The sequence below is a fragment of the Scleropages formosus genome, chromosome 3, assembly GCF_900964775.1.
Source record: "Scleropages formosus chromosome 3, fSclFor1.1, whole genome shotgun sequence".
Taxonomy (NCBI): Eukaryota; Metazoa; Chordata; class Actinopteri; order Osteoglossiformes; family Osteoglossidae; genus Scleropages; species Scleropages formosus.
In genome coordinates this window covers 5,431,290-5,453,645 of record NC_041808.1, presented here as the reverse complement: position 1 = coordinate 5,453,645, position 22,356 = coordinate 5,431,290, and the positions used below count along the sequence as shown (strand labels likewise).

Sequence of the window (22,356 nt, the reverse complement as noted above, 5' to 3'; positions counted from 1 at the left end):
CCAGATCTTCTTCGGGATGGCTCACTGAAGTGTCACCTAGGACGCCAGCTCCCACCTTGGTCAAAGGGCCGTGTCCCTCGTCCGCAAGCACGGCCTTGTTAAACGAGAAACATCTCCGCATTTTCACAGCGCAAAAGAACACACGTGAGGATGTTTGCATCGTTCCCGTAAAGCGTTGTGACGTTAAGGCTATCGTCGTAAATTTCGAGAGGAGCAAACCGATGATCTGCAGGAATGCTGGACAGGGCCTTGATGTCGGAGATCATCATCCTACCGGTGCAAGCGGATGAGCGTGAGAGCTTGGACGCGACTCACTCATCCTGCGCAAACACACGCCAGCGCTCATAGACTCATGGAAAGTACTTGCGAACAAGGTGTTTCGGCCCCCGACTCAGAGACTCTCCGCATAATTTACCGCGTCCTCTGCGAGAGGTGGTAGCAGCCCCTTGTTCTGGAACTTTCCTTACGGAGGCAGTCTCTTCATCGCTCCTTGCGCTGACGTCGCCTTTTCCAGCGCGCCAGGGCGGTAACAGGTGAGCTCCAGCGAAAACAGTGCTCATCATGAATTAGTAATGGCAACACGGCGATGATTTGCATTTCGCCACACTGTCGTCTCAGCAAAAGACGTCTTTGTGAAAGCGCGGCATTTTGTTGTTGGCGTTGTTGTCGTTTTATTACAGAAATTCATCTTTCATTAATAATGGCACTCTGGGGGGGTGGTGGGGGGGGGGACTGCGGCACTGGGCTGTCAAGTCAATCATCTTATTAGCTGATGATCTATTTTTTTTTTTTTTACCCAAGCCTCTGTGGAAAGTATTGCAGTAAAACCTATACATTTGTCCTTGCCTAATCCCAGGTACTAATTTTGAGGTTATTATGCAAATCAATACTGTTTACAAACATGAAAGGCAGCAGCTGCTGTTTGATCTGCTCTAGAGATAGCATTGGTTATCAATAGCTGAAGCCCATCTCCGCAGGGTTTGTGTCAATAACAGCCCAATCAATATTCATAGGAACGGAGAGCATGGCGACTTAAAGGGGGACCGCAGAGATTTTCGGCGTGTGTTTGTATTTTGCGCTTTTGTTCCTATGCAGAAAGTCGTCATTAGCGGGACGCCGCTGGACACTCAAAGCCAAGTGACATCACCGAGGGGGGTCTGATGTCGGAGGTGGAGGTCTGGGGTCGAGATCCAAGACGCCAGCTGCGCACCGCGCTCGAGCGAACGTCGAGGCCTGAGCGCCCTTACTAGCTGACTCCGGATCGGGTCGGTTGTCCGCCTGCTGGCAGAGGTCGGGAGGATTATGGGAAGGGAAGTTGATCCTAAATCAGTTCGGAACAAGATGTGACAGGAACTGTTGAATATGGCGGTGCGAACAGCTACCCCCATCTCCCAGAAACTGCTGTGGAAAATTGGTTTCAACGAATACAAGATTCATCACGTCTCCGTTCGCACTCAGACCTTCGCTCCTACCTGCACTGACGTCTTTGCGTTGCGCTTCCGCCTTCTCCTCTGCAGCCCTTTATTCCCCGGACCCCCCGGGGATGAAGCCCAAGTCCACAGCTGCCTTCTCCCAGCCAAAGAGCAGCATGTGGAAGCCCTGGTGCCAAGTCATTCTGGGATCAGTCAGCTGAAGTTCACAGAGAAGGCAGTATGGAGACCCATGGGGGGGGACTGCGAGGACAGCAAGGGTAATTTTACCATATAAAACCCATTCTGTGAATTAAGGTGGACAACTCTTGGTCATGGATGTTTCTGGATGTTTGTGAACTGAATTACATGGCGCTTGTGACAATGTTCAAAGTTGAGTCCAGGTATTGTAGGTCTTACTGGACATGGCTGCGAAGTGCTCATGGCGAGTTGGGTCACGGTCGAAATGGGTTTTATTTCACCTTTCAGCCATTGCCTGAAATACATCTCGCCTATTGCAGTCACCCCTGAGATGGAAGAGCTCGAGGATTTGAATGGTTTCATTTAACACCGCTACTTCAATTCACGAAACGTTTCTTTGCAATTACGAGGTCCGAATTCGGATTTTGAGCGGGACCGGAGTCACCATGCGGTCTTCTTCTCGGTTTTAGTTTACCTCATGCTCCATGTACTCTTCAAACTGTATAAGTCCTCGTTTGCCAGTTTCGCCCACCGCGATCTCAGCGATTATAACCCCGTTTTGACTGTCCAAACCATGTTGGCTCAATAATTTCATTGTTTTCATCGATTTCTTTTGTCTTTCCGCTCCTGTTTTTTTGCATTAAAGGCCGAATTACTACACAGACACTGAGTATCATATTGATATATGTTTCGTTTGTGAGAGATAGTCACGTCTACTGCTGATAATAGTTACGAAAGAGCTGAATGAGGAGTTAAATAGCTCCATACAGGTGGTCCCCGATTTACAGTGGGGTTACGTTCCGCGAAACCCATCGTAAGTCGAAAATATCCTAAGTCGAAAATGCATCTAACACACCTGATACACACCTCTGCGTGAGACACTGGGAGATGCGGATCGCTGTCGCTACCCAACATCGCGAGAGAGTATCGCGGCGCATATCTCTTGCCCGGTAAAAAATCTAAATTCAACATTCAAAGTGAGGTTTCTACCGAATGTCTATCGCCAGCTCGCCATCGTAAAGTCGAAAAATCCTAAGTCGAACCATCGTAAATCGGGGACCACCTGTAGTGTTATAATTATTAATGGAGGGAAACGGCCTAATCTGCTGAGGTTAGTTATTGAAAACACTGTGTCCATTTCAATGGGATTTGCTGATAGTTTAGTGTAAATAGGTGTCAATTTTGTGGCTCAGGAAAAATGAAAAATTTTAACCATCGACACTGACGGCAATTTACGAGAATTACCTTGCAAAGGCTTTTTCGCAAATGAAAGGCCTTCCTTAGGCGGGGGAAGACTGTGCCGGAATCGCAGAGGTCCGGAGACGGATCAGCTCGTCAAGTTCAAGACAAGTCCGTGTCCAATCTCCAGCCCCTGGAGATTATCCCTTGGTCCACCTTGGGTGACCATCTGTGTCCTTCCGGTGGCTCGTCCCGGTCGTCTTCCAGAGCCCCGCGGGAGAGACGCGCAGATGCGAACTCGTCTTCGCTCGGGTGTTCGCTTCAGTCTCCGCCCCACCGCCATCCTTCCGTCTTTCCTCAAGTCTTTCAAACAACCTTGGTGTGATTACGGCGAAGCGAAGGCTTTCAAGATGTTCTTGAGCACAAAAGGGAAAGACGAGCGGCAAGTCGAGGAGAAACTGGCACGGGTCCTTTTCTAATCAAGTCGGAAACATGTTGCAGTGACAAAGTTGGACGATGCAGCGCTATATGGGGGGTGTTGGTGAGGGCCGCAAACACTCTCTTCAGGAACACTTTCAAAGTGAAGCAGAAATTGATTTTTGCTAAGTTATAGCTGCTAATTGGTACAAACTTAATGAACGTGTTTTGTGTTTTTGTCTCCGCTTTACGGAGACAGATGCTCCTGGGTTTCTGGCGGGTTTGGGTGTCCGTCAGCCTGCCTCCATCCTCGGCACATCAAGGAGGCGAGAACATTTGGCAGGTCACAAAATTATGCAAAAGGGGAACCCGAGCAAGGGGGAAAAAAGACGAGAACAGAAAAAAGAAAAAAACCTGCACAAACACAAAAGTCGACCATGCGAGCGCGCGCGTGCGTGTCTGTGTGTGTGTGTGTGTGTGTGTGCGTGTGTGTTTGTGTGTGTGCGCGCGCCTGTGTGTGTTTGTGTCTGTTTGCGAGTCCCTCTTTTGTTTTGACTTTCGTGCCTCGCCAGCTCCACAGCTTGCAATTAGTGAGCGGGCCTCAGGGACCTAATTAACCAGTTCAATTAATAAATAAATTCAGAAATCCCATACAAGTCACCCTGACATTTGTCAGCCGTTGGGAGGTGTGCGGGGCTGCGGCGCTAAGCGATGATTAGCTCATTTGCAACGCCGCGCCTCCTCCTCCCCCCCCGCCGCAGGTGTCCGCACGGGGTACGCGGTAAAGAGCGTCCGGAGAGAGGCCCGTTTACGGCGCCGCTCTGTGTCTGCAGAGGGTGGGGTCAGGGACCTCTCATTGAGCTGCCGATCAATAATGTCCCTTCAATAGGGATCCTAGCAAACCTTCAGAGGGGCGGCGGTGGGAGGGTGGGGTGTGCGTGGGGCTGCGGGGGGGGTGGCGCTCGGGTCATTATGTCTTCTTCAGGGGGAGGTGCTTCTCCAGTGGCTTCTACAGCTGATGGCACAGAATCTCGGCTCCCGGCACTTTCTCTGGTCCATCGTTAGATTAAGTGATGAATGTGCGTTTCTTTTTTTTTTTTACTTCCCCAGATCTATGTCGTCTATCCGTCGGTGAGACGTGAGTGTCATTTATACCTCCATCTATACCATTTATCTACAGCCGCCATTGAGGGGAAACCCTTCTCTCAAAATGTGAACTGGTTCTGCTGTCGGCTGCTCTCCGCGACTGACAAAAGACGGCACCGTTGTTTTCTTTAGACGCGGTTTAAGTCCCATGGGGAGAGACCACCGAATGGGTTTAAGATACCTCAAGGTTCTGATGTTGAGGTTCTGACCTGAGGTTCTGTTGTGCTGCTGTGACCTTCCAGTGGATGTTTCTGATCTGAAGCTCTGGTCCAAGGTTCTACTGTGATCTTCTGCTGAGTGCTTATGGTCCGAAGCTCTGCTGTGAACCTCCATTGACTGATTCTGGTCTGAAGCTCTGCTATATGGGTCCTTGCTTGATTCCTCTACGAAGTATCATTCTTCCTGATTTTACTTGTGTAATATCTACATCTCAGTCACACTGTGCTCTCATGACCGACTGTTGTCTTTCCTTGAGGTTCGGATTCAGATGCACTGAGTTTCTAGAGGTAAAATGCCAGCTGGCCCTATAAAGATGACCTGAGACCACCCAGAACCCTTACAGTGCGTTGCTAACATCTGATGTCAGTATAAAACATGGGCAAAAGTTGGATAACACACTTTTTTAAACTTAAGTCTGGCATCTAGAGGTCTCGCTCACAAGTAGGTGCCATCTTTGTGCACTTCTAATGAATTTTGACAAGACTTGTGGATGTTCTTCAGCGACTTTCCTTTAAGTCTCAGCTTTCTTTGTGACGACCTGGTGCTGCGCTCCTGGGATCACAGAGAACACCTGAGTCACACACCTTCGTTACCCCCCGGTGCCTGAACCGAAAAATAATAAAGCGCTACAGAGACTCATGAAAATGTATTTTTGCTACACGTGACGGCACAGAATAGACACAGCTCATTGAGTGACGTGTGACAGAATGCTAATCGTTGTTTGCACATTGATCATGGATACCTGTAGTTCTTCAGCAACAATGGAACGACATTAAAATAATTCCAGACTGTAGTTATTTTTTGTTTTGTGTTAACCGTTTCAGTGCAGAATGCATAATCCTGTCCACTAGATCCATTTATACAGCCCAACGAGTGATGAGCAGTGATTCATTTAAACTTCTCACGGAGCTTTAACCTGAACATCTCTGAGACACACAGCTGAGCTTTATACAACTGTGGCAGCTCATCACTAGTCATACGTCAACGTGTCACATATTTACGAGACACGTATGTGAAAGATATACTCTTCGTGAGTTACCTTTTGTGCACAATGTGTCAGTTTCAGTATGAGCTCTTTTGAGGAGGAGGAGGTCAGTGGAGACCCCTCAGGACCAGGTGGGGAGGCTTGACCTACACAGCTCCTTGATGGCACATCCAAAATCACAGCGTTAGTGCGTCAGATGCTTTTATCCAGTGTTTACATACCATTTTGAACAAAAGTGCAGTTCACAGCAGCCAAAGAGCACAGTCACTTTGCCCTGTACCCTGTACATTTTGTCGGTTTTACATCACACCGTAGTTCCCAAAGAGGAGTGTTTGTGCGAGTGCATCACTGTGTGTTTACACACGAGACAAATCACTAACCGCCCCCAGTTACACCGGTTGACACCTATTTGGTACTGCATGTGCTTCTCTGCTCATATTCCTACATAACTGTATATTTGTAGAGCCTTCAATGTGCTGTCTTCAAACTTTACCGCTGTATACCTACTTGATTATTTTAATGTAGTTTAATAGCTGTAATGTCAGTTGTTCTCGTGTTAAATGTGTCTGCGACGTCTTGTGTTTGTGTTGAGCGTGTGAAGGAGCATCCAACACATCAAACTCCTCACACGTGTTTTATCTTTTATCTTATCTTATCTTATCTTATCCGTGGGTGTGTGGCTCTTGTTAACGGTGACTGTGAATCAGTGTGTGTGTATCAGGGTGTTTGTGTGTGCGTCTATGTATGTTTGTGCATGCGCATGAGCATCTGTGTATGAGTGTGTGTGTGTGTGTGTGTGTGTGTGTGTGTGCGTGTGCGTGTGTGTGTGTGCGTGTATGCGTGTGCATGCGCCCGCAATCTGCCTGCACGGTTCGGCACCGTTCTGGGTGCTCACTTTCATACGCTCCCGGTTGGGGAGTTCTTCTCAGTTCTTCTTACGGGAGCGCTGGGAGCACGGGTTCACAACGGGGGCGTAAGTGTGTCAAGAAATAAAAACGGCCCCCTCCACCCCGATCACACGCCCGGGGGCTGCTCCGCAACATTAAAAAACACAAACAGTCGATACTGGATGCTAGTCGGGAGAGAGAGAAAGAGTGTTCTATTTTCAAGCGTTACACAACGCGCCGAGATCAGACGGCCGCCCGGATGCAGCGATCGGCACGGCTCCTGGTGCCGCACAAGGACGCTGTCGGGACAGCCTCGCTCGGTGAGTCACCCCGCGCGGAAGGTGTGCGAGCGCTGAGATCAAGGCCCGTCTCCGCTCGATGCCGAAATGCGGTGTAAAGAGTCAAAGCAGCGGGGAAGACGGCCCATATGGCAGCATCCATCTCGCGCATCATGCTATATATAGGCAGCGGCGGCGCGATCCGCTGAGGCCCCAGCGCCGACCGTTTGTTTCTAAACACGCATTCATGTCTGCCTTTTGTGGTGATGAGAGAGGACGCCTCCTGAATCGGGGCCCGGGTGCACGCGACCGACTCCCCATTCGAAATGGGAAGGTGTGTTGATCGGTGGGGCCGTGCTCCCGCCACCCATTGGCGCCGCGACCGGGCCCTTCGCTCAGTTCCCGCAGAGCCGATCCTGCACTTCATCCGGACCATTTGACCACGCCGAGCGAGGCGAACCGTGGGCCAGGTTTGGGAGCGACTCCTTGGCCAGTTGCGCTAAGGGGTCATGATTCCTGACATCATAACGGTTCAGGAAGCTGAGTTGGGTTCAAGTCCAAGGAGGGGTGCTCTGCACTGGCCTCGAGGCACCAAGACCAACCTCACACTAGCCAGAGTTTCTTGTGGACCGTCAGAGAGCAGGTAAGACAGGTTGTGTGGCTCCTCCCTTCGGCCACACTCACCACTCTCACCTCCATCAAGACCCTCCGTCGGAAGGACTGCGACCTCCAACCTCCTCGTTGGGGCAAAATGTGTCTCAGGTGAGTTTCTTGTTCCCATGGTGATGCAGCCTGAAGGGGGTGGACCACAGACGGAGTCATGACCCCTGACCTCCCATGCTGTGATTGACAGGTGGGATCAGCGAGGAGAGGGGTCCCGGGCACCACCCTTGGGAGAACCGTCTTCATGAAAGTGCGTGGGCGTGCGGACGGCTAAATGCGTAACAATGGACAAGGTGGCTGTGACGCAGGTGTGTGTGTTGGTCAGATGGTCCGCGAGTCGGTTTGTGTTGCCCGGCACGCTTGCGTTTGCGTGTGTGCTTTTCCTCTCTTGTTACAAAGTAGAGCCAGATCTACGGGCGACTGATCCCACTTTGCGTTCAAACAGAAGCGCTAACAGAGAGGTTATACAGGCGGGCGTTTTGTATCCCTTTCTTCTCCATAATGTCTCTCTCTCAGAAGCCAACGATGGCGCATTTCTGAGGCATTTGGCAGTTATTAAAAATCCATCTCTCGATTCCCCCTTTTTTTTTTTTTGCAAACGTATAAGCAAAGTGTAGAGTTTCATTGAGGCTCCCAGGGAGAGAGGTTGCTTCCTTTTGTTGTCAAACAGAATGCCTAAGTGAGCCGAGCTCGAGGCACTCGTTGCGTCCTCCGCGGTTGGCGGCGCTTTCGCGGTGCGCAGGCTGCCGGGCCCTAAGGGGTCCGACCCGGTCACGGTGCACGACCCCTCCGACTGAACCCACACTGTCCTGCATCTCTGAGGGGTAACGGGTGTTTCTTTGTGTGTTTCTCTCTCCTGCTCTGCCAGATAAAACACAGAGGATTGTGGGTATCGGGGCTACGGCGACATGCGGCTAATTGCGGGCCTCACGGTGCTGCCTTGGGACGTTGGCCTGACATCGTGGCATTGTCATGGAGACGCCACAACCCTCGGTCGTCCCTCATGACATCCGAAAGCAGGTGATCTCCCCGACGTCACAAGGCAGGTTCCGGAAGCCGGGCAGCCCCCGGTGGAAGCGCCTTTGAGAGCAGCGTGGACGGCAGCAGCGTTGCGAATCTGAGGTTGCCTTTGATAGGCATCGGCGATGTGACAGGCCCGCTCCCCTCCCTCGCACCGAGCCGCACACATGAAACGGCCAGCTGATTGGGCTGAACAAACTGTCAAATGTCAAGCTGTTATCAAACGCAAACGTGTTTCCTTTAAAAAGCTACTGGCAGCAATAATAAAAAAGCTCGTGTGAAAAGTGGGAGTGAATGGCGCTTCCGCCTGGTACCCTCCTCCTCCTCGGTGCCGGTCCGCAGCTTAGCGTGGCCAACATGTACCGCAGGAAAACAGTAACGAGGACGGTGTGTGCTCAGTGCGCTCCAGTGCGGCCTTCGTTGACGGTCGTGCCCTTCTTGAGGCTTAGTGATGGAGCTCGAGGACACCGAGAGACACACGTGGTGCTCAGGGAGAGGCTATTGTCCACACACGTCTCCAGTTGTCCACCATGAGGAGTCGCAACGGAGACCACTGCCACGATGTCAAGTTAACGCTGGTCAACAAGGGTCACCAGTGGTCACCAACGGTCAACGAGGGTCAACGTGGGTCAGCAAGGGTCAGCAACTTGTTCTGTACGCCACTGCAAAGAGGGAAGTCTGGGAAGTGTCCCAGTTCCTCTACTTGCTGCTTACACATTCCCATTGACGCCATATTGAACACGTTGGCTGGAGCACTGCTTTCCGGCACTTTCCACCTGGTGCTTGTAGTAACTCTTCAATGATAATCCCTTTCCTTTACTCCCGAAGCCAATGTAACTTCCTCATCAGTCATCTTTCTGCGATGCGCTTGTTTCTATACCCTTGGACACTGTTATTATTGATGATGATGATAATAATAGTAATAATAATTTATTTCCATTACATTTTTATTCAAAGCAGCTTAACTTGTTCGGTGCAGAATACATAAAAAAAAGTATACTGAGACACTTACAATGATTTACCCTTTTAGACGCACCTCCAGAGAAATACGGACGACTCGGTACCAGTTAACCCATTTATAGAGCAGGGTAAATTTTACCGTATCAATTCAGGGCGAGTACCTCGATCTGAAGCACTGCAGCACGAGTGGGGATTCAAACCCGGGTCCTTTGAGCAGAAGACGCCTGCTGCCTCATTACAGGCGATATGACAACCTTTGTGCCCCACAGAAAAACCCACAGGAAGTGGGCAGAACGTCTAAATCCAGCACAGTCAAAAAATATGCGCAAACGGACCTTGACATGTATGAGCTATAATGGATTTGTAGTATTTGTTATTCATAAAAACGGATCGTTCTCCTCTGTCGAGGAAATGATGTGTGGAGGGGAGGCACCACTGCGGGCGCTCTGCAGAAGAAGCACGGGTTCAAGAGGAGGGGGACACCGCTCCGCTGCCCTTTGAAGGGCCCCCTCCCCCCCTGCCTGCAGAGACAACCGACTCTCCGCCGCTTGGAGGCGCCTGTCAAACCTCCTCAGAGGTGTGAGAGGCGGACAAGGGTTCCCAACGTAATATTTATATTCCCCAGCTTTGGTTAACAGATTTGCGTGTTTATTGTCACTGACAGAGAGAAACAGAGAAACAAACAAACAAACAAGGAAGGAAGCGAGCGAAGAGGCGCGGACGCCGCAGGGGCCCGCTGGTTGACGGACCGAGACGGATGCGCCGGGCTGCTGAGGAACCTGGCGAGAAGGTCCTGAACTATTCATGACCATCATCCGCTCTCGTAGTGACCTCCACCCACACGCCTCGCGACCCCCACACACACACACTCCTCATGCCCTGCAAACACACTCCTGGTGAGCCTTCCCCGACGCAAGGTGTGTATCCAAATCCCGCTCTTGTTACCACGGCCCTCCTTGCGTGACGTGCGTTTGATTTGATATGACACCAAGTCAAAAGCACTTCCAAAAAGGACACTTTTAAAGGGCGAAAAAATGTCTGTATACACACCTCCAGAGAAACACGGCGGCCAACATGTGACATTAATGTAGATGCACGTGATACATTATGTACTATATTATACGCTGTCTGTGTGCACGAGTGCGTGTGTGGTTGATGCGCAGCCGGAAGTGCATTGGTTTCACCGTATTTGAAAATATGAATTTATTTTGTTAAAAATGTTCCCATTTATTCATTTATATTTATTTACTTGCATTTACCTTATGATTTCATGTGACACAAGCAACTGTCATATATGATTTTGAAATTATCGCTGTGACTTGTATTCCCGCCGGGTGCAGGAGAGCAAACGAAGTCACTAGTTCAGCTACTTCAGCATTTAACAAACAATTATTTAGCTCATTTTTCCATTCTTGTTCATTTCCTCAGCTCTCTTTAATATCACAGGAGAAATTGTTTTACATTTGTTCACCACATGCAGGAAAAAAAGGGACATCCATGTAATTTATGATAAGCACATTAGAGCTTTTTCCCTAAAATTACTTTTAGAAAGTATCCATAAACTTAATTTTCTTTTTATTGAATAATTTTGGAGTTGAGTTTTATTTATGTGTTGGTTTCTTTTTTTTTTTTTTCGCCTGCCGTTGCCTCCTTTGTTGCCTCTCCTCGCTTGGCTCTGACAAAAGACGACGCCTGCCACGTTCGGCAGCTCTGGGACGGCCCTGTCAATCACTCCTGAAGGCGTCCTGACAAGTTGTACTTTAAAAATTAAAACGGGATTCAAAGCGGGTGTGTGACAGCCGGGGCTCTCGAGCGCGCCTCCAACTTTCCGGGACGGTACATATTTACCGATGGCAAACAGTGGGGGGAAAAGAAGCAAACAAACAAAATTAACATACGCCTTGATCACGCGAATTGGATGTTTTTCTTTTTTTTTTTTTTTGCTCTCCCGTATTTTAATTTAATGTGACCTTCTGCGAATCGTGGATTTTTGGGAACTGTTTACGAATGATGCATAAATTTCCTGGACGAGGGCCGACCTGACGCGGAAACCAAAAAACGCGATCGTGGCGCCTTTTGACGCCTTTCATCGCCGCGGAGACCGTAAGGCCCGCGCCGGATCCGACCGCCGTTATTATTTCGCAAATGTCGAGCAAAAACGCCCTTTTAAATTCGAAATCCTTCCTACGCGACTCAAAACGCGTTGTTGTCGGAGGCAACGAAGACGTTGACGCCTCTCGGAAGCGGAGAGGGCGGCGAGGACCCAAGGAGCGCGTGGCGTGCTCAAAGTCGCCATTGATTGACCCTTGCTTCATGACCTTTTGTTAGTTGACCTTCGTTAAGTAATTTTAGTTTCACGACCAATGTTGATCGTCCCTTGTTAACTGAGCTTTGTTCCAGGACCGTCGCCGAATGACCTTCCTGCGCTGCCCTTTGTTTCACGACCACACTTGAATCGCCGTCGCTTTATGGCAGTTGCCGATTAGCCGTCGTCGAATGATCTTCCTTGAATGACCTTTATCAGGCGACCATTGTTGAATGACCTTCCCCGGATGATCGTTGTAGAATTGCCTCCGTTAAAAGACTGTTATTTGATGACCTTCGTTGAACGAATGCCGCTAAATGGCCGTTGTTTCGTGCGACTTGCCCGTCCTTTGTGTCCCCAGCCGTCCGCTGTCCCGCATCTCCTGTCACACCATCCTGCTGTGCTCTCTTCAGCAGGGTCTTCATCTCCACGGTGGTTGCTCCGTGGAAGACGGGCCATGACCTGGTTGATGTCATCGTGCTCTGTGGGCCGCCTGCTGCGGTAGATAGGATTTAGGGGAAAAGGGATAACAGATCAAGCAAATACATTTGTGCCTCCCTCCGTTCTCCCGCGGACACTTTCCGAGGCCCAGCTTGCAGACCCTTGAAGGCAGGGATGGAGAGGAGCGTGGCGGTAAATGCCTCGGCGTCTGGTGCCCTCCAGTGTTCCGGAAGGGAACCGCAGGACCGAGAGGCAAACAAAAGGGGTCTTCTGGACGCACAGCGGAGCTGGGCTGGAAGGCCTCACAGCGTCCCAGAATGGACACCTTTATTTTGAGTTTCTCATCTTTTTTTTTTTAATTATTACATGTGACTGCGGAGCTCCAAACAAAGGCAAAACTGTTGTAACGAATGTCAGGTTATGAAGCAAAGATGATCTCTCCGTCTCCGTTTGTCTGCGTGTCATCGATTTGTACATTCTTGAAACGTGAGCCTTTTTCAGCATAGTAATGCGTAATATTTTACTTTAGTGCAAGGTGGTACAAAGCACTTTTACAGTGTTGATGAACAGATTTAAAAGTCCTAACTGAATATTTACTGCAATCTTTGTTGTATTTTTCATTCCTATTGAGATGGCGGTAAAAATATTTTTTTGTGGCTGCTCTTCGGAGAATCGGCACAACAATGAGGTGCATTTACCATGCTTTGTCTAATCGAAATTAAAGGTATGTTAGAATATATAAAATACTTATTAATTTAAATGAGACTTCTTATGGGAACGCAATATTTCATTAAATAAAAAAGCAAAAGCTGTTTCCTCGAATTCCGTTCACAGATTTATGCATTATGTACGTTTTTGTCGAGTATTGAAACTGAATGCAATATAATTTATAGTATATTATAAAAAAATTTAAAAACACTTTACATGAATCTTATAAGATGAGAAGTTATGTCTGGTAAGCCTGTGTTTGAGTGCTCTGTGTCACTGCGTGAAGAGCGCCGTATAAAAATAAATTTAATTGAAAAATAGATAAATCATAGGTAGAAGATCACTTAAAATATTGCTAAAATAAAATACACAATTATTTCCAAATCAACTTCTGTTTATAAATCATAGTAGGTTAGTACATTTATGGATTAAAATGAAAATAATTGCATTTACTGTGTTTTACTGTGTACTTATTATCATGATTACTCTTAATGGATTCAAAAAATGTAAGAAAATAAGTAAAAAACAGAAGAGAGAGACCCAACATGCGAGGTCCACACTTTCTGTCGACTCCACACATTCGTGCTGGACTGTCGGTTTTTTCTCTGCAGTTTTCAGCCTTCATGTGACCTGTGGTCCATCACAAAGGTGTCACTCGAAACACAAACACACACACACACACACACACGCACACACACACACACCGCACAGTAAACCCCACAGAATCCAGATGTGCATTTGTCCCCAAAAAAGATAATTCTACATGAAAACAAATCTCTGCCCATGTCCCCCGTCTTTGCAAGCAGCAGTTGAAGTTTTTTGGAATTAATGAAGGACAGCTATTTTAATGGATGAATATAAAATCAGAAAGTGTTCATATGATAAATGGAAGGCCGCTCTTTTAATTTAAAAGCGGGTTCTTTATTTTAATTTCTAAACGAGGAGAAGATGGAAGTGGATGCAGGGAGGCGGAGATTAAAACCGTGTTTTGTGTGGACCGACTCAATGTGAGGGGATCAAAGGGCAGGTGATTTCAGTCGCCAGTTCACACCTGACCGGGTTGGACACACGGGGGGACAAACACGGGACACCGAGGACCAACACCCTTCCTCACATTTATTACGAAGGACCGAGGACACAGAGGCGGTGTTCGTTAAAACAACGCAGAGTGTTTCAGCAAAGGTGGTGCAGCTCTTTTTCTGCTCCTTCCCTCCTCCAATACAGGTGTGTGTGTGTGTGTGTGTGTGTGTTTTGCCTTCACGTGTCCTCCACCGTCAAGGGGAGACATGGCGAACCAACACACCCTTGTGCTGCGCCCCCAGAAAGGGTGGTGGGTGGCGTAGCCGTTGAAACTGCACCTTTCGGACTCATGGGTTGCGGGTTGAAATCTGCTCACCCTGAACTGTTGTGGTTAAAAAAAAAAAAAATACACTGCTCTTCAGAGGGATAAATCAGTGTAAATAGCAGTGGAGAAAAGTGCGAGGTAAAGACGGGAGCAGGGAACTCCGTAAGCATCTTTTAAAAGATGATGAAAATATGGACCAGATGTGTATTGGAGCCAAATTTGTGAGAAACCCACACCCCACTGGGGTCTATACTGCCACAAACACAGAAAGGCATCACATTTATGTGTGTGTGTATTTAACTGATGCTTTTCTCCAAAGCAACTTCCAGTTCCATCCCACACACCTTATTCACCGCAGTGACTTACACTAGTAGATACACTACTTACTGGGTCACTCATCCATACATCAGCAGAACACACACTCTCTATGTCACTCACACACATACCACCCAAAAATAGTTTCACCCCCATACCTCAGCTGATCGGACACACACACACACACACACACAAGCATCCCCCTTTCTCAGCCTCTTAAATGCACTTTAGAAACGAACAATGTCTTTCTGCATTTTGTCTTCATTTCCACGCGCAGTTGCCCGCTCCTCTCGCGCGCTGCCGGTTTAGCGCTTTTAATGAATAAGTGAGGGGTGGTTAAAAAAAAAAAAAAAAAAAAAGGGAAAAAAAAAAGCCTCCTTCGCCGTGTCCCTCATCACAGGAGGGGGGGCGGAGGACATCTCAAAGCACCGATGATTGTCTGCAGTGTCTCGGTCCAATATCGGTACCTGCTGGGACGTCAACAGAGCCCTCTAAATAAATTGCGAGTGGCCTTGGGCAAAGAGAAGTGCGGCCCTTTGATGTCGGTGCCGGGAAACGGAGAGGATGTTCAGGCAGTCAATCAAACTCGGGAGCCTTCACAACAACGGGGCCGACCTTCCTCTATTATTTATCTTTAAAATCGCGTGTTTCATTATCACAGGCACCTGGAATGCGCTCGGGCCGATGCCATCAATAATTGATACCGGCGGCGCCGCGCGCTCGCCGCTCTTTGACGCGCTTGTCACTAACTGTTGTCAGAACACATTTACTTTGATGACAAATTTGAGGAAATAAAAAAGTGCATCACATGTGATTATGTATTTAAAGATTGCGAGAGGAGGCCGAATTCCCCGCTCGTCCCGCTCGCGCGCGCGCGCGCGCGCACTCGCGCATTTGATGTTGCCTCGTCTTAAGCTCAGACGTAAGGTGATTTCTCCTCGCATGACAAGATTAAAAGTGCATATATTTAATCCATCATGTGTCAGTAAACACAAGGACTTTTTTTAAAAAAAAAAAAGAAGAAGGGGGGAAAAAAAGAGAAGCCGCGAGCACATCACAGGGGCGAGTCGCTCTCTGAGTCTTTGTGTTGAAAAGTTTCGGGCGCCGGGGACGCGCCGCGGGGACGCGCCGCATCCGAACGGGCCCGAAGTGCGGAGGAAGCACGTGCCGCCTTCATCTTTTATTCATCGCGGGTTTCGGTGGGCGAGGGGCGCGACTCCGGGTCCGATCGTCGCCGGACAGCAGGGGCTGCAGCGTCTGTCTCCGCAGCGCGAAGGATGCGACGGCGTCTCCTCCGTCCGGTTCTCTGTCTGCGCTGAATCGGTTGGCGCGCGCAGGCTGCGGTGCGACAAGACGCCCGCGGGACACGCCGCGGCCGCGAGCTCGGGGACACGTGCGCGACGGACACCACCCGCCACGGGCAACGCGCTGTAAAACCCACGTGCGGGAAATTCGCGTCTCGGTGCGTCTGTGCAGCACCCGGCCAGATAATTACTTATGGACACATTTTGTTTGTGGTGCAAGTTGAGGCTGAGATGGAGAAAGAAAACAGTGCGGAAGTTTTTTTTTTTTTTTTTTTTTTTTTTTAAAAAGGCACAATAATACCATCGCAATGAGTTGTTAAAAAAAATGAATAACCGGGACGTCATTTCGCGTGGGTGTTGGCGAAGGCCTCCCGCGTTTACCAACACGTGGCCGTTTTAATTATGGCTGGGAATGAGCGCCAGGACATCACAGGCCTGTGGGATAAATCCCTGCCTGGCAGGCAGGCAGGCAGGCAGACGCATGCACACACACTCACACACACACACACACACACACACACACACACACACACACACACACACACAGTGCACAGACTGCACACACTGAGACTTACCAGAGGACGGCGGACGATCCCACCCCAGAGAAGCGGCCCGAGCCGAGGCAGGGGGCTCGGCGGGCGTTCGGGCCGGGATCACAGCGCGTTTTCATCACCAGATTAGGTGTTCAACAAACCGGTGGCTAATTATGGGCCGACCGCATGTGAACACACTCGTACACTCATCATGTAATAATATACATGAATAATACAGAGCAATCATGGGTAATCATATACACACAATTATGCTGCCGATTACATCATTAGCAGTGTTTCCCACACACACACACACACACACACACACACACACACACTCCTGATCTGGAGGGAGGAGCTGCCAGCACTTCAACCTTTAACCCAGGTTCTCACTTTTTCCCATTACAGCATAACTATAAGAATAAACAGAAGCAGATCAACCGATCTCGTCGCCTTCAGTTTGAGGGAAGCCGTTCCTCGCAAGTGGGCAGCGCTGCTCGATGGGGGGCCCAACGTGTCATTCACTGTCATCCTTTTAAAGAAAGTCTTGCACAGTTTTTTACAGGCTCTGTTCAGTTGTAAAACACTATGCGTCTAACCCCTGCGCACAACATTATAGGATGCTTCTTTATTTTCTAACCATTTTTATTTGCAACATTGCGCCCAGGGCATCTTTACATATTTTTTGCATGATTCACGTACAGCAGTTTCTTTGCACCTTCGCAGACAACATGACACCATCATATGAAATGTAAACGATAATCGCAGACCTACAACTATTCAATCCAACCCGGGAGGAGCAGTGAATGATGTGTGTTCGCAATGTGAAAGCAACACGCCAATTAGATTAACAATATTTAACTTAGTTAATTGAAATTTGAGATTTATTACTAAAATCGAATGAAATTCCATTAATATCTATAATTTTTTGTAGTGTACTGGAGTCACTGAAACACAGTCACAGTGTGGGCTCGGTGTGAACGAGACTAATACTGAAGCCAATTTCGTAGATATCTCTGAAGATCTTGGGAGACGGGTAAAAATTACTCCCTTCTGATTGGCTGAAAACTCAGACATCATTCTTTGCAACAGACTCCCGCGATGTTCTATTCTACTGGTACCGTGGACTATATCGCTAATCACTGTTTGTTTCATCGCGCGTCACATGGCCTCTGTCTCTCCACGCCATCAGAAATCATCATCCTCCTCCTGCTGAGATCCATCCTCGGGGAGCGAGGAGCCGCGCACCGGGCCCTTTTTAATGTTTCACTGCTGGGGGTTCTCCCGGCAGCACTGAGCTCCGCCGCTCCACACTTCACATACACCACGTTAATTTTCTGTACCCATCTGAATCAAACAGCAAATGAGATCCATAGGCAGCTGGGGTGAAAAAGCACACATAGAGCGGTACAACACGGTCAGTGCATGAACATACCCTGGTGTCACTACATATTAATGACAATAAACTTGACAGTAGTGATTAACAAAGCGGTTCTCCACAATCTCTCATCCCCTCTTCTGTTCTACTGCTGGTGTGAGGAGTACAAGGAACATCAGGCCTTAAGGTTGTGTGACCAACGCAGAGCCGATGCAATTACTCCTCGGTGCCTGTACCAAATTCGTCACCGAAAACTGCCCTTATAAAGAAAATCCAGATAACGGAAACAATTCTATATTAATTTAACTGGGAAAAATCTAACTCGTTCCAAAGCCATTTCAAGTTCAGCAAAAAATTGCCTTAAATGCCTAATAACATAAGAAAAAGTTGCGTGTCACGATAACAAACAATATAATAATATAATATAATAATAATAATAATAACAATAACAATAATAGTAGTAGTAATAAGAATGGTGGGGGGCATGGTGCGCAGCAGGTTGGACCAGGTTCTGCTCTCCGTTGGGTCTGGTGTTCGTGTCCCGCTTCGGGTGCCTTGTGATGGACTGGTGTCCCGTCCAGGGTGTGTCCCCTCCCCCTCCAGCCCTTTGCCCTGTGTTGCCGGGTTAGGCTCCGGCTCCCTGCGACCCCGTATGGGACAAGCAGTTCAGATGATGTGTGTGTGTGTGTGTGTGTGTGTGTGTGTGTGTGTGTGTGTGTGTGTGTGTGTGTGTGTGTGTGATAGTTAAGTTACCATAATGTCATATTGTGCAGGGACCATGGAAGGCAGTATAAAAGGCCAGTAGAATTTGAGGTTGGGCACTCGTTACCCATCAGTCAGTGTATCTCACAGAGCTGTTGGCGTAATTTTTAATTGCTTCCTCTTCCCAGGTGGTATAACTGAATATTCTGATACGGAAAAAAAAACACATGGTATTCATATTTATGGTACTGACAGCGGATGCATAGACACGAACGGATGAGAGTATTTGTGAACCAACATAAAGGTGTTATATGACTACCGTTATATGCATCATATATTGCAGTATCACACTTCGATATTTCAGTGTCCCACAATGCACTGCAGCCACGGGAGGGTGTGTTCTGGGGAGCTTGTGGGCCTGACAGGTCGTTGCAGTCCCGAGGTCCAGCACATACAGATCCAAGCAAGCATACGCACATACACAGTAAATCCCTTCCCTTTTGTCGGGCCGCTTGAGTGCCCCGTTCTGGCACCGCCGGCTTTCGACAGTGACGCCCCACCCTTTCATGTCGCCTTTTTCTGCGTGTTGTTGTTCATTTTTCACGGCGCGGCCATTGTGAAAGGGGAGTTTCGCATGACATATACGTTCATTTGTGAGCGCACAAAGATGTGTCTGCAGCCTAAGCCACGGCGCGGCCCATCAATGGGCTGCCGTCATTCAGTCGGCCCTGCGAGGGTGGGGGCTGGCTTTGGGGGGTAATTGTGGCCTCTATCCAAGATATAATGAGCTGGCATGTGGCGATTGTGCGGCTTCCTCTTGTTAAAGGTGCGGGGGGCGGAGCCACGCCGTTCGCAGAGGTAGGCTGTGGTCAAGGCCTGCCATACTGCTGACATGTCAAGTGACTGCCCTGCCGGGCGAACAAAGCCCCCTGGGGCCAATATAAAGTAGCCCAGTGAGCCACTGCGGCAGTGCAGCGAGACCACCCACATGTCAACCATGAGGAAGGTAAGTGCTCATCCCGCGGGAGAGGGGCGTGAGCGATGTCGGGGGTCCGCGCTGCTTCTCCCCGGCAAGCACTCGGGTTTCGTCTCTTTTCCGGCTGGGACCAGCACTGCACCTCGCTCGTGCTCGGTCCTTCAGCACCGTGGCATTAAAAGCTGGCCAACAAGCAACATTCCCCGGGTTTCTCTCTGTTTCAGTGGCAGTTTATCGGCTAAAGCCAAGGCCTAATGTGATCTTTTATCACTTCCGCCACTGGTAACTCTGCACTCAGACCGAGTTTATTTTCTCTGAACGTGACGGTTTATGAGGAAAGACAAGGAAAAATGTGACCTGAAATGCGTAGCGGTTACTGGAGGGCTAAATGTGATCCTCGCACCGACTTAAATGTGGTAATGCTCACCAATACCGCGCACACAACTTGGAGCAGGATGGAGCAGTTTTTCTATCACCACGTTAATATGAACATCACACAAACTATGATTTCATCTGGATTAAAAGGGCAGCGAATGGGCCTGTTGAGGTAATGTTCAGATGAACACCATACGCATGGAGTCAGATCGTCAGCACGTTAGGGCCTTGCTGCAATATAATAGCCACAACAAGTTATCAGTCAGTTCTGGAGGGGCCCGAAGAAACAAATACCTAGAAACCAGACTTGCATTTACAAACTGAAATAGTCAACGGATAGCCAAGTACATTTACTGCATTTACTTCATCTTTTGTATTTAGCTCCAGATATTAAGACGCCACAGCTGGGCTTCCCAAGCCTAAGTGACCGAATTTTTCATTACATTTATCATTAGTATTGACTTCCATGATATTATACTTTTTTCATGCGTTCAGACTGAGGTAAGTTCATCTGAACCTGTTGTCTTCCGTGGAATGCTTTGGATGATCAGTGGAACGTGGTGCCGGCGGTCAGCGTCCCACCACGAGGGGCTCAACGTAGGAGACTGGCGCTAACTCTGAGCATCTGTCTTCTCACCTCAGATCATCTTCTACGAAGGGCGCAACTTCCAGGGGCGCTCCTACGAGTGCATGGGCGACTGCGCCGACACCTTCCGCCACTTCAGCTATTGCAACTCCATTCGGGTCATGGGAGGTCATTGGGTGGTCTATGAGAAGCCCAACTATGGGGGTTACCAGTACGTCCTGAACCAGGGCGAGTACTGCGACTACCACACCTGGGCTGGCTTCAACAACTGCATCCGCTCATGTAGGATGTTCCCCCCGGTGAGTTCCTGAAAGTGACGCCTCCATCACTTAGAGAGTAGTTTAACCTCACACACCACTGAGTACCTCTTTCAAGGATGCCAGGCTAAAGTAAAATGCTGACCTCGCGGTGTGAACCGAAGCTACATCACCGACAGGTCCCACCTCACATTTGCTGAGAGTTTGATGCCGTCCATGAAAGATAAGCAAGGCTAACGTGTGAGTGTGTGTCTCCTGCAGTACCAAGGCTCCTACAGAATCAGGCTGTACGGCAGGCCTAACATGATGGGCCACCACATGGACTTCATGGACGACTGCCCCAACGTGTACGACCGCTTCCACTACTACGACGTCTGCTCCTGCCACGTGATGGAGGGATACTGGGTCTTCTACGAGCATCCCAACTACATGGGACGCCAGTACTTCCTGCGGCCCGGAGAGTACAGGAACTGCAGGGACTGGGGCGGCTACAGCACCATGGTGGGATCCTTCAGAAGGGTGTGGACCAGCTGAGCTTGAGCTGGCATGTGGATGATTTCAAATAAAGCTTTTTTTATTTGAACGCGTGTCGTTGGCTGAGTGTGCAGAGAGACGCCTCGCGGCAAGCATGAGTGCGGCTTTTCCGGCACCACCTTACCAAAGTCACGTTCGTTGAACAGTTTGCTGCGGTAGCACGTAGCACCCTCGCTGAGCGCGTTGACGGCTCTTTTTGTCCAATCGTCCTGCCAAAGTCGCCTCAGGCACACCTAGCTTAGCAGCATCCGGGCATTGCAACCCCCCCAAACGTCACCTGTTGAGCGCACACCATATACTTGTATTGTTTATAACTACAAGAAACTCAACAGTCAGGTTTCAAGACCAAATTTTAATTTGTTAATTTCACGATAACTATTAATAATTTGGCTAATTTTGCTAACAGCTGCAAACAGCATGCTAAATTAGCTTGTCTACGGTTCCCGATGACATCACGTATTTTGGGCGCTTCTCCACGCACATTCAGTTTTGCCACGCGGCGATCCTGATGTTGCTGCTTTCGCTGTCGCTCAAAGCAGGAGCGCAAAGTGGAGCGCGGCGCGGATACGAGGGCAAACCGCATGCCCGAGCCGTGCGCCCGCAACTGAGTTAGCACTTCTCATTGTCTGCCTTCTGAAAGGGTAACATCGCGGTGAAAAGGCCGTAACTGTACAGAGCGACGGGGTCGGGTCATTCGCTCAATAACTTGTGCTGATGCCAAGAGTTATCGTCCGCATCGGGTTCACCGAAAACACATCTTCACGCGCCGGATTTTGCCAAGGTCAGCAAACACAACTGGGCTGAAAATGAGGGCTGAAGCTCTCCTTACTGTCACTATGTTTTGGAGGTAATTCCGGTGGTAAGCAGCCCATCTGGTGGGTGTACATCAGCGTAATTTCGCAGGGTTTGTACCAATGCACGTACTTTACAACGGAGCTGAAGAACTGGCTGCCGGTAACTTTTGACTGACTTCTCGCTAAATGGGCGAGGAGCGGGGCCTAAAGATGAGACGGCTTTCCGGAGAGGGGTAGAGATATAATCCGTTTAATAAAACATTTATCTCGGCGGAAGATCAAAGACGGCCTGCGAATGGCCCCTTGCGATTAACACGCCGAGAATGTGCCACGGCGAGTTGGTCGCTGTGGTCTCTGCGGAAACGTCTCACTCGGCGTGACCCCTCGCAGGGTGCCTCTGTTCTCCGACTCCCGCAGATCCTTTCTGAGAAGCCAGACC

The 22,356-nt window shown here is 49.1% G+C and overlaps 1 protein-coding gene across 1 annotated transcript; it reads left to right on the top strand.

The window, feature by feature from the left end:
- The first annotated feature begins 8,934 nt into the window (after positions 1-8,934).
- crygmxl2 (crystallin, gamma MX, like 2) lies at positions 8,935-21,123 on the top strand. The gene is made up of 3 exons (XM_029250126.1): positions 8,935-9,028; positions 20,369-20,631; positions 20,851-21,123. Exons 1-3 carry the CDS (start codon positions 8,935-8,937, stop codon positions 21,121-21,123), a joined length of 630 nt encoding a protein of 209 aa, XP_029105959.1.
- The last annotated feature ends 1,233 nt before the right edge of the window (positions 21,124-22,356 follow it).